Here is a 13,158-nt window from a genome sequence, read left to right on the forward strand (position 1 = left end):
ATAGGCTAGTCTCACGTAATTCAGCTCAATGGACACATTTTTACAATGTTTTAATTTACCAAGTTTTTTTTTTTTTTTTTAAAAAGCACCTTCCTTTTCCACAATAGCACAGAAACAGATAAAGGGTCTGACCAGCAGATTTTTTTACTATGCTAATCCACAAGCCATAAACACTTACATGAACCCATCCACTGATGTTTGCAAATCATGGGTCAGTATTCAATGCGCTGGATAAATCAGCGCACCATAGTGGGTTCAATGAACAGCAGCTAAACAAATCCTGCGTGAACCAAGTAATTCCCTCAGTAATCTTTCCAAAGCTCGTCAAGAGAGGCCAACATTATCTCTGATCATCCCATAAGTTAGAATGTGCGGCTGAGAGACCAAAAACACGTAGAAAATTCATGGCAAGGGAGAGATGTGAACCTGGGACTTTATTGGTCTCTTTCAAGTTCTACTAGCCTGAATTTACAAATACAGCTTGGTTGTTTTAACCTGGGCTGGATTTATGATGCCAGAGAAATCTAGAATGTATAAAGGCATTCCACATCTATGTTGGAAATGTGAACAACAGGAAGGGACGTTTTATCATGCTTGGTGGATATGTAAAAAAGCTAAAAAATGTATTGGATTGAAATACATATATTGATTCAGAGGATTTTAAAGATTAATATTCAACTGAAGCCAGAACTTTTCCTTTTAGAATTGATGGGGAAACAGTTAGAAAAAAGCCATGGAAGGTTATTTCAGTATACGATTACTGTGGCGAGATTATTATACGCACAAAGATGGAAAGATTCAGTATTACCCACCATGGAGGGATGGTTGCTGAAATTGACAGATCTTGCTGAGGTGGCTAAACTGACTTCTTTGATTAGAGAAAGGCCACTATCTACATTCACTGGTGACTGGAAACCCCTTATGGACTTTTTGCATAAAAATGAAAAAAAAAAAAGAACTTGTGATTTATGGTTTTGATGATTAGACAGGATAGATTACAGAAAGAAGAGTGGGGGAGATGGGCAGTAATAAAAATATGATAGATAGATAGATAGATAGATAGATAGATAGATAGATAGATAGATAGATAAATAAATAGAGTCATGATGTACCTTTAGAGAGGTTAAAATATAATTGTACTTATAACTGCTGTAAAGAATATCAGAAGCCACTGCTTTATACCTTTATATCTTTTTTGTATCTTTCTTTTTTTTCCTACTTTCTTTTTTTTTTTATTGCACAGTTAGCTTTTTCTGTTATTTCTTTTTTTATTTCTTTTTTTGTTTTCTCTGTTCTAATTTAGTTTGTATTAGTTCTTATTATTGCTGTTAAAACTTTTAATAGAAAGTATATAAACTGAGCTGGATTTTTTTTTTTTTTGTACCCAGCTAATGGGTAGTACCTAGGCGACCATCTCAAGAAGATAAGTAGTGTCAGAACTGGTTAGTACTTAGATGGGAGATCACCAGAAAATCCCAGGACTATAGACTAGAGTGGGAGTAAATAAATAAATCAAGCTACTTCTGCATTGCTGCGAAGAAAACTACATGAAAGAGTCTACAGAACCTGTAGTGCAGATCCAACTCAATTTTGTTCGTCTACAATAAAGTGTATTGTGCTAATCCAAACAGTTTGTTAATTCAGTCACCACAGTAACTGAAAGGAGTCACCTTTCCTGCAGGCCCCTTCAAACTTGGATAACCCAAGGTGTGCATCTGTTATCCATCTTGTACAGAGCCAATGACTGCTAACTCCATCTCTAATAGGATGAAGGCAAGTAAACCAAACAGGAGAAAAGCCTGTATTGTTTTCCTCCCCATGGTAGTTTGCTGTAACTTCAGCTCAAGATGAAACACAAGCAGTACCAGTCATCTCTGGTAGTAGGGTGGATCAAAAAGCCAAGATGGTGGCCACAACTGCACGAAAAGAGCCCTGCCCCTTTTGGTATGTGTATTACAGTGCACTTAAAAAGGAGCAGGACTTTGATAGTGCAACTAGACAACCCGTGACCCATTGGGTCACCATTTCAGAGATATTTCCTTACCAGATTCCTCAAGGCCTTCAACAATGGCAGAGCTTCTAACGTACTGCCTTCACTGGAAAAGTTCTTAAAAATTCAGGGAGATATTTAGAGATGGATCTGCCCTGAAAATAGCCCATGTCATTCATACTTAACCGTATAGCACAGTCAAACATCAGGAGTTAACCACAGGAAATGTTTTATCATGTCATAAAATGTTTTATGATAATTTTTATGCCATAAAATGTTTTATAAAATTTGCCAAATTTCTATTCCACGGGAGCCATGGGTCTCAGATTTTGGACACATTCTGTAAGTTAGCCCATTTGAGGTTCCTTGGTTCAGAAATGGTTGCCCTATGGTGCACCGTTTCGCCCAGTTAATGGTTACAAACATACAGACATGAGAGTTTTAGTAGTATATAGATGACAGTCACCATCTTGATTTTTTTTACAGTCCCCCAAACACACCCACACCCACACACAAGCTGCCAGTTAAGCCAGCCATCCTCATTCCAAGGTAAATATATATCTGGTGAAGGTGAAAGGTCCCCTGTGCAAGCACCGAGTCATGCCTGACCCTTCTGGGGGGACACCACTTTCGCGACGTTTTCTTGGCAGACTATAGCGGGGTGGTTTGCCACTGCCTTCCCCAGTCGTCACCTTCCCCAGCAAGCTGGGGACTCATTTTACTGACCTTGGAAGGATGGAAGGCTAAGCCAACCTGAGCCGGCTACCCGAGAATCCAGCTTCCGCTGGGATCGAACTCAGGTTGTGGGGAGAGTTTCAGTTGCAATACTGCCACCTCCACTCTGAGCCACACAAGGCATTAAATATATATCTGCCCACCCCCTATTCCAAGCCTGCACTTCTCCCACATATAAATTATTCTCAACTCCTTAAAAGAAGAAAACCTACCAGCCGGGTGTCCTTCAACTGCCCTTTCAACAGATTGTCCAGTGGGAAGGAGACGATATTGTTCAGATTCTGCACCTGGAAAAGCCAAAAGAGGAGAGTCACTTACACATCTCCAAATAAAGAAAAAGCATCCTTGATTTTTCATTAAATCTGCCCAGGGTCATCGGTGTTTATTATTTTATGTCCAACCTGCAGAGGACTGAAAATAATCCCAGTAAGTAGAAGAAAAAAAATAAAGTAAGGTCAAAAGATTGTTGAAAGCTGGAGCAAGAAGAACAGCAAGAGAACTCCACTGAGCCCTTCTCAACAGCTTCATATTTAAAATTATAAAACAGTGAAATAATAGCACTGATCATAATAATGGAAAGAGCACGCACCCAATACAGGTGTAAGCAAAGGCCTTTGTGAATGGCAATGTCCTAAAGTGGGATGTGGGCCATAGGCTATAACAGCCTCCATTTCCCCTATGGCTAGAGCAGCCTTTCCCTGCTCCAGAATTTTCGGGACAGCCTCAGAAAGATGCAAGATGTCGGAAGCCGAACCATGCCACAAACTACCTCTCCTGTTCAGCCATGCAGGCAGTCAGCCCTTGCCCAAAGGCCACATTCTAAAACTGGGGTGGAGAATCCCAAAGCTCCAAATCGAAAGATGCCAAAAGACAGAGAAACCCATCTGGTTCGGCCAGAAGCCTGAAAGGCTGCAAGATGAAACCACATTGCAGCATGCGAGTCTCCAACTAACCTCCATTGGAAGGGGGCAAATCCACCATCATCTGAGCCTGGGTGGCTGCCCCAAAGAGCTTGTGCATTAAAAAAAAACAAAAAACACAAAAGTGCCACCCACAGACTTGAAATAAACAGAACCTGTGGGATAGTTTTGATCAAGTACAGATGTGAAAAAGACTGCTAGGAAAATCAAAGTCTCCAACTAGAACTGGCTTTTCTGTTGAGCAGGGAAAACATCCAATATGGGTATACTAAGGGAGGGCAAGTGGCATCACACATGTTGTACAAATGACAAATATTATGTAATGTGCACCCTGATATAATTGAGGCTTCCAGCTGGGGAGCTCCAGAAGCTTTGAATGTAATAGATAGAGAAGGGCAGGCTTTTCCAACCTCATGGACTCCAGATGTGCTTCAGATGCAATTTCCATCATCTTCTTCCAGCAAATCCAACAGCCCTGCTGGCTAAGGATGACCACAGCCATAGTCCTATCCACTTGGAGGGACTCAGGATGGGAAAGGTCACTAGAGGACCTCTTGTGTGCCTGTCCAAATTCATGTATGTGGAAGAACTAACCTCCCGTAGGTTATGGGAATGACTGGATCATTCAAGATAAGTCAAAAAGATGCAAGATTCACTCTGAAGCAGCCACAACCCCTTATTTTTGAAGCCAGCCATCATGGACAGTAAACCATAGTTATGGCTTAGCATGGCATGCAGATTCCAGCCACTGAGGATTCTTCAACAAGTCATGCTTCAAACAAACCATAGCTGGGTTTACACATCACACTGAGTCAATATTCGGGTTTGCAGAGAGGCTCTGCAAACCCAGCCATTACAGTTGGCAATCCATTTTATTGTGAACAGCCCAGTGTCCCCCTTTTGGGGGGAGATGGGAGTGATATAAATGTGTACAATAAATAAATAAAATAAATAAATGACTAAATGTACCACCTAGTCAATAAGGATTTATTCCAGAAGCCAAAGTTAAACAAATCATGGCTTTTAGCATAGCAGGAAACCAGTTTAAGTCTTCTTCCCAAAATATTGATGGGTGAAAGCATAGAGGTACCAAAGAAGGCAAGATGACTCTCATATCTCCTGCAAGACATTCAATAACCTACATGCTTTGTCACATAGGACATTGTGCTGTAGTGGCAGAGTTAGTATTTTAATTTGCCTGGCTGCTTAAAGCCACCAAGGGGTTCCTGGTCCCCAGATCCCTCTCTTCCTCTTTAAACTCAATTTGTTCTTCAGCTACCAGGGAGCTGTGAGCTTGGGGGTGGTGGTGCTAGATGTAGCCTTCGTTAGAGGCCCCTTCTCCTGCCTGGTTTTAAGGATGGCAGCAGGGCCTCCTCTTCCATTATCACTTCCTCAGCTGCCCAGATAGGCAGCAAGTGTTGCATAAAAGCACCCGCTGGCTGTCAGCCAGCCCTGCCTAAGCCGCACACCATTGCAAAAGAAATAATTCGCTGAAATATGTGGCAAGCAGGAGAATGTCTTTGGAGACCTGGAGCAGGAAGGCGGCAGGCTCGGATCCCTGCCCAAGGCCCATGAAACTGGAAACTGCTCATTTCAAGCAATTATTTCTATTAAAGAGATTTGCAGTTGCCTTTCACCTTGACCAACTGTCCAGCAGGACCTCATCTCTGATCTCGAGCTCCTCTGGGGGTCGGGATGGATTTCTGGATCACAGAAATCACAGAGCAATACTACAATCTGCCCCTGTAGAGCTTGGCTGTGGGAAAACATGCTTTTGCAGAAGCTCCCCTATGTTCCTTTAATACCAACATCATTTGCTTCACTCATTTATGCCAAGAATCCAGATCAATGCTTCCCTAGCCATTGCATCCATGTGTTTCCAGCAGCATGATGTCCCTACTGTTGCTCCCCACCACCACCAACCCTAACGTCTAGAAATATTTAAGTCTGTTCACACACACATCTCTTGAAGCTCAAAGTCCCAGCTGTTGATTTGCAATCCCATTCTCTCTTTTTTTCTCTTTTCTAATATATTTTTATTAGGCATTTTACAAAAAGTATGTAAACAGGGAAGGAAAAAACAACAAAAGGCAGGGGTAAAAGAATAGGCCACAAATGAGTCAACAAGGGATTTGCAAATATCACAGAGATTATAATTTTCTAGCATACTGTGAAAGGCTTGTGAATAACTGGACGTATTACGTCGTTTCAAAAGCTTGACAATTACTATTAAGCTATGAGCAAAGCATACATATCAGGAACCAGGGTCAGCATGGTATACATCATAACATGAGACTGTAAACTGCAATAAATCCTGTTATACTGCTAAAAGTCTATTCTCATTGAGAAGTCCTATAAAATTAAAATACAGACTTCATGCAGAAAGAAACCCAAAGGGTTGGACACAGTACAAATCCAAGTTTGAATTGCAATCCCATTCTTATGCAATCTCCTCAACCCCAAACCTCACTCTTCGAATCTTTTTTTTCCCTCCTTGGCAAAAGTGCCAGTGAATGTTTCTAGAGGGGGCTGAATTTGATGGGCATATGGCTAGGATAACTTGTCATCTTCACCACCAGACTTGCACCAGGCTTGGCTAGGGCCTGTTGACCCCAAAACGTTTCCCTTGATGCCCACATTCCATGGCTGTAACACATGCTGCTGAAAGGACTCTCCACAGCAGTGTTTCTCAACCTTGGCAGCTTTAAGATGCGTGGACTACAACTCCCAGAATTCCCCAGCCAGATTAAAACCATTGTAATTTAATAGGATCAGTGTTTCCCAACCTTGGCAATTTTAAGAGGTGTGGATGTCAACTTCCAGAATTCCCCAGTGAGCCATGCTGGCTGGGGAATTCTGGGAGTTGTAGTCCACGCATCTTAAAGCTGCCAAGGTTGAGAAACACTGCTCCAGAGAGTCAGCAACGGGGTGGATGCATGGATTTTTTGATGTAGGAAAGGCTCAACAAAAGCTAAATCATGCACAGTTACTGAGCGGGAGGGCAGCACTTAGCCCAAACAACCCCCAGAGACTTTTAACTGTTTGTAAAGCAAAGCTCCTCTTATCTTATTCTGCATCCTTCCCTCCGATCCAACAGACCACCTTGAAGCAGCCTTCTCTGTGATCAGGCACTGGCAACCATTCAGCTCAGAGAATTGGCAGCCTGCCAGGAAGGAAACGTGTGTTTCGGACAAGAGCAGCCAGGCTAACATAGGAAGTGGTTGCCCACAATAAGACCGGCTTTTTGTGGCTGCCTCGGCATTTATTAACCCTAACCGTTGCCTTCCAGAGACTTCGCCTTGGCTCAATGCACTACTTTTAACTGGGGCAGCAGTGCCAGGGGCCTCAGACTCAAATTTCCCTCTTAAGAACAAAAAACAGCAAAACTGGCAAACAACTAGCCAGGAACAGTCAACCCCCGCCCCCCACTTTCCACACACCCCAACTTATACATCCACTAACATCACCAGAAAGCTTCCCACAGTCCTGAATAGCAGCATGTTAGCTCAGGGGATGTACAAGACAGCAAATCACGTAACACCCTTCTTGGTGCCTTCCGCAGGTAGCAACAGTCCCAATCTACCCATTAGGGTTGGCCCCACATCTTCCACATCACGAGCAGGACAGAACAACATACTGTGCAATCCTTCTCTATAATGCAATAATTGCACATGGGCTACGCCTCTGTCTGAAACCCTCTGCCATATATTTTTTTTCCAAGCGTAACATTTAAGGGAAGGAGAACTTTTTCATAAAGAAAACACACCTTGCCTTTCTAATGACCCCAGTATGAAATGCTGGCCAATCCATAACAAGCACATCACTCATTCCCATGTATTATATTGCAACAGTCCAACCAGCTGGCACTGCCCAGGCCACCTTGGCTGATCTTGTGAAGGCTAAGAAGCATCATAACTAGTTAACCCTTGGGTGGGAGATCACAAAGAAAGTCCAGGGCTATAGGCTAGACTGGGAAGTTGAGACCACATTCCAGAAAAAGCAATGGCCGAGTACCTTGATATCAATGTCAAAACAGCGACACAGAAGTGCCAGTGGAGACCCGATAACCTCTGAGTCCAGGAAATCAGTGTCACCATCAGTGAAACCGGTTTTAATATTTGTATTGAAAACCATCTCAAGGAGCGGGTCTCATCCTGAATGTGCCAAGTCTAATAGATCTATCCTAATTTATAGGCATTCCTGGAGGAAAGGAGGGCAACACAGAAGCACCCCTTCACCCACCCCACCACTAACTCTGCCCCTTACCAGGTTTTTGAAAAGGGCTGTCACTTCCCTGGTGAAAACAGCCAAGTTGAGGAATCCGGTGGAAAGTTCATGGTTGTTCTGAGAAAGATGATTATTGCCAAAGTTCTCCAGAGTTTCGCTGTATTGATCCTCATTCTCCACATGTGCTAAGGAAACAATCAGGAGAGGAAAAACGGAAGTTAGGATGGAAGATCTCTGCAGCTCTGAGATTCTCACGGGCATCAGCATGGACATGAATTAAATGCATGGGTTGAATTAAATTAAATCGGAATAGAAGAATGCCCCCTACAGCATAGACAAGATTATCCCCCAATTTTAATATTTCGGAGGAAGAGGAGATGACAAATGGTGATGGATAAGAAAAAGAAAGGCAATATGTTGTAAATCAGCAGCTGCTAACATTAATTTTTCGCACAGATATCCTGAGAAAATAAGAAAGGTGGGTGGCTGCACTAGAGTCCTGCCTAGAAGTGTGTCCACCTCTCTCCAGAAAACACATACTAAAGTAGACTGAAGCACCCTGGAGACTAACCACAGTAGCAGGAAATGACCCCACCAGTTGGCTTTCTGGTAAATGAATACTGGCACCCATCCTGGTGGATTTTGGGGAAAGGTGCCAGTCCCCACTCCTATCAGCTATGCTGCAAAAGCACCCCACAAGCTCTCAAAATTCTCAGTGGGCCCAGTAGCCTAAAACATTTGCCTACCATTGACTTTTACAGCAAAGATGGTTTTGCGTATGGGAGGCAACCTGGATCTCCCTTGGCAAACAGCTTTGCCTGCTCCCAATCAGCCTTAGGCAAGCTGTACCAGAGAGGGTTTAGCCCTTCGCCAAGAAGACCATCTTTTGGGGCTGAGGACCCACAACTCGCATTCAGAGGGGACTCGAGGACCACAAGAGGCAGAATGAGGATGCAAGTAGACAGGACCACAGCTTTTGCTCCCTCTGGATTTTGAAGATCATCTTGGGGGCATGTGCGTCTTTGTAAAAGCTCTTTTAAGGCTATTTGGGAGTTTACATTGAACATTTATTGATTTATTGATTTATATTTCAAATTTCTGCCACCACCCATCTCCCCCAAAAGGGGACTCCGGGCGGTTTACAACAAAACAAACAAATCAAAACCATAAAACGTAATTTATGTCTTTCTTGCCCCAACATGGACCCAAATTAGACTGCAATTTTTCAGCAGCGATGGTCACAGGGGATGCAGGACTTGCCAAAATGACCATGGGCAATACCAGCACCCTGGGAGTGAAGATGGCCCATCTCTGCTTCACATCTTCTGCCCAAGAGTCAAATGCACCCCACCAGGGCTCAGGAGTTTCTCTTTATGCTTCCCAGATCTGTTCTCCACCAGCAGCAACAGCCACCCAACCCTACCGCTTGCTTTGTATTCGGAGCTTGTCTGCACACACGATGTGCACACAGAGAAAACTAGGCCTAGCAGAAGAGGCTCGAGGTATATTTCAGTTGGTTTCGTCAGGCTAAATTGAACAACTTTAAACCAGGGCATAACTTGGAGAGAGAGATCAGTATTAATGTGTGCACATTGATCTGTGTGTGGGGTCCATATTAATAGCCAAATAATTAGCTCAATTAAAAGTAAATGACTGGCCTAAGGTGGCCTGGCTGGCTTCATGCCTAAGGCAGGACTAGAATTCACGGCCTTAACCACTACACCGCACTACCTCTCAATCACATCAGCATTAACATTAATTTATTTTACTTACTGATTAGATTTCTATCCCATCTCTGAGCTCCAGGGAGCAACACTCTTTCCTCCCATTTTTTTCAACCACCGTACGAGGTAGATTGAGCTCAGTCAAGGAATCAGCCCGAAGTGACCCACTGAGCGTCCGTGGCTAGGGGTGGATTTGAATCTGGGGGTCCCCACTGGGAGTCTAACCCCACCACTCATTCCTCTTTTGCACTGCTGTTTGAGAGTCACGTGCCTTCAGCCACAGAAGCTCACTTCAGTTGCTCTCTCAGACCAACCTACCTCATAGGGCTGTTGTTTGCAGGGGGAAAGAGAGACAAAGGAGCACTATATAGGCTGCCTTGTGCTCCTGAATGAAAGGCAGGGTCTAACAAATCAATCCCTCATTTTTTTCCCTAGGGGTCAACAGCCCTTTTTAGGGCAAAAGTTCCTTGAGGGGAAAAACAAACTACAGTGCATACATTGTCTGATTCCATTTGCACAAGTTGTTGGAATTCTCGTAAATAATTGTAGATAGGTGATTTGATAAAGCACCCCTTAGTATTTTTAAACAAGAAGTACAGATTAGTTGGGTCTGAAGAGAGACACGCTGAATCAACTCTCTGGTCTGCAATATTTACTCTGAACAGTAAATCACGGCAGGCCAACATCATAAGCCCTGAAGTGATAGGTAGTAGGTATCGGCGGCTACCTATGAGTCGAATCCCTAACATAACATAAGAAGCAGACAGTCTTGGCTGCTGAGGAGGAAACTGGCTGTCAAGGAAAGTTTATAAACGGTACAGCTGCTGCGGGGAAAGCAGAAAAGTGGGACGTCTGGGAAGGGGAGGTGATAAGGAAGAAGGAAGGTCTGTGAGGCAGAAAACAGGAGAAGGGAAGTCCATTGGCTTTAGCTGAAGATCAGAGTCAATCTATATTTAATGATAACATTTAGATCAGTGTTTCCCAACCTTGGCAACTTTAAGAGGTGTAGACGTCAACTCCCAGAATTCCCCAGCCAGCATGGCTTGCTGGGGAATTCTGGGAGTTGACATCCACACCTCTTAAAATTGCCAAGGTCGGGAAACACTGATCCTATTAAAGTAACTGTGCATGATTTAGCTTTTGCTGAGCTTTTCCTGCGTCAAAAAATCCATGCATCCACCCCATTGCTGACTCTCTGAAGCAGTGTTTCTCAGCCCTGGCAGCTTTAAGAGGTGTGGACTACAACTCCCAGAATTCCCCAGCCAGCATGGCTCACTGGGGAATTCTGGAAGTTGACATCCACACCTCTTAAAATTGCCAAGGTTGGGAAACACTGATCCTATTAAATTACAATGGTTTTAATCCCTGTACTTTGTAAAGTTATGCTAATAATTTTTATTTTATTCTATCAATACAGTATTTTATTTTCCACCAATGTGAGGACTGCCTGTAGACGTAGACTTTGTATGGATAAATATATTGAAATATGGGACTCATTTATACAAAATACAGTAGTTTAGGGAAAGCATGATGGCTATTTAATTGTATTAGAAATAGATACTGTATATATATATTTGCACTGTATTTGTATTAGACAAATACAGAATTGTAACTATTGCAGTAATGATATATTATATTTCATATTTTTATTTTACTTTTTCTATTATACTTTTCTCACTTTTTTAAGCACCTGTTATGGTTTTTTTTGATAATGTATGTATCTTCATATATTGTTTTTTCTTTTTTGTTATCTTTAAAAAGCAATAAAAGTTAATTTAAAAATACAGTATTTTATTTTTAATTCTACTTTAGGGTGACTTATGTTATTACGCTGGTCTACCACTGAAATAAACAATAAACCAATTATTATACAGTGCTCTTATTTTGCTGCAGTAGAGCTTAATGTGGGAGAACTTTTGTATTTTCTTAACTTGGAATTACAGCTGACTCCACTCATATGCTTGCCTACAACATCCATCAACCCTGACCACAGCCCATTCTGGTTAAGGGTGATGGGAGTTGTAGTCATTCTTCTCCTGGAGGGTGGGCAGTTTTTGGCTAGGCCTTGTAGATGGCTTCGGTGCATATAGCTTAATGCAGCCTTTCTCAACTTTCTGACTCTGGAGGAACCCTTGAAATATTTTTCAGGCCTCAGAGAAGCCCTGCACATTCAGGTTCAAATATAGGCCTCAAGTTACAAAGTGATTCTAATCATTTCATGAGTAGGCCTGTCTATAAGCACTAACAGTGTTCTTAAACTAAAAATAAAGAATGAAGCTTATCTCTTTAATGTGAAGCTGCCCGAATTTGAAATAATTTTTTAAATAAATCGTGATCTCCCAGGGAACCCCTAGGGACCTCTTGCAGAACCTGAGGGTACCACGGAACTCTGGTTGAGAAACCCTGGGTATGGTTGCTTTGTAGCCTGTATCGACAAAGCCAGACTGCATGTTGCCCATCCTGATGGTTGCCAGCAAACCTGCACACCTCCCACAGTTGATCAGCCAGATGGCCTGCCTTGGCTGATGCACCAGCCGATAAAGAATGTTAACTTACTGAGCCCAGAAACATGAATCGCCTTCACGTATTTCCTGATCCGCTGAAGAATGGCTTGGTCTCCATCCAGACTCTGAAACCCAACAAGGAAAGAATTGCAAAAGTTTGTCAAAATAGCTGGGTAGCCTTGGTGAAGATGATGACATGTGCTGAAATGGCTAAACTGACTGCTTTGATTCGAGAAAAGACTCACTGGCTACATTCACACAAAAATGCTTAGCCAGGTCAGTGCAAGATGTAGCAGCTGGAGCATCACAACATGTAAGAACTTGGTTAACCTGAACCTGAGTTAGGGTTTTGCGATTTAGTGTGTTATGTGAACCATACTCACTGGTTAGTTTATGGTTTATGGTTCAGCAACTTTGAAAACCCATAAATGGGTTAATTTGGTAACCAGAAGTAACGTCACCATAGATTCTCAATTATGAAAAATCTAGAAACAAATTGAACACAGTTGGATGATATGTTCAACCATCCTGGCTAGGTTAATGGGATTATACACCTCCTTTTGCAGACAGCTCTACGATCATGATTGGTGATAGACACACACATTCAGGTTACCCACCTTGGGCACTCAACATTTCATTTTGTGTAAACTCCTCCACGGGTTAAAAGACTACACATAACATACAGTTTTGCAAAGACATTGCTTTGTTTTTGTTTTGTGTTTTTGTTTTGAAAAGGGCACAAGTGGCTTAAATTAGCTACATTAACCCAACATTTAGAGACACCTTTTTCACAGTATTATTTCTTAGCCAGACACAAGAATCAAATCCGGCCTCATTGCTTGCAACATGTTTTAGTTGTTACCCATCCTAAACTTTTGGCCTGAGATGGGCTATCCAGCTCAAAATGGAACAGCAGATGAATGCCTGGCTTAAATGTATTGTGTGCGTCAGTGAACAGACTCCAAGGACAGATCTTAGAACAATTCTAGGACCAGCTTCAACCACAGAAGCCAAGAGAAGGTGGAGCAGGGAAGGCATCCATAAGATTAAAATCTAAC

At 42.6% G+C, this 13,158-nt stretch overlaps 1 protein-coding gene across 2 annotated transcripts in view; it reads right to left on the reverse strand.

The window, feature by feature from the left end:
- Positions 1–13,158, reverse strand: part of ASAP3 (ArfGAP with SH3 domain, ankyrin repeat and PH domain 3) — a 68,630-nt gene that overhangs the window by 41,490 nt on the left and 13,982 nt on the right. For both annotated transcript variants that reach the window (XM_063311793.1, XM_063311791.1), the window contains exons 2-4: positions 12,153–12,225; positions 7,912–8,057; positions 2,938–3,012 (exon numbers count right to left, since the gene is read on the reverse strand). In XM_063311793.1, the coding sequence (XP_063167863.1) occupies positions 2,938–3,012; positions 7,912–8,057; positions 12,153–12,225 (294 nt within the window). The remainder of the gene's footprint in view (positions 1–2,937; positions 3,013–7,911; positions 8,058–12,152; positions 12,226–13,158) is intronic.

Source organism: Candoia aspera, chromosome 10 (assembly GCF_035149785.1).
Source record: "Candoia aspera isolate rCanAsp1 chromosome 10, rCanAsp1.hap2, whole genome shotgun sequence".
In the NCBI taxonomy this organism is placed as follows: Eukaryota; Metazoa; Chordata; class Lepidosauria; order Squamata; family Boidae; genus Candoia; species Candoia aspera.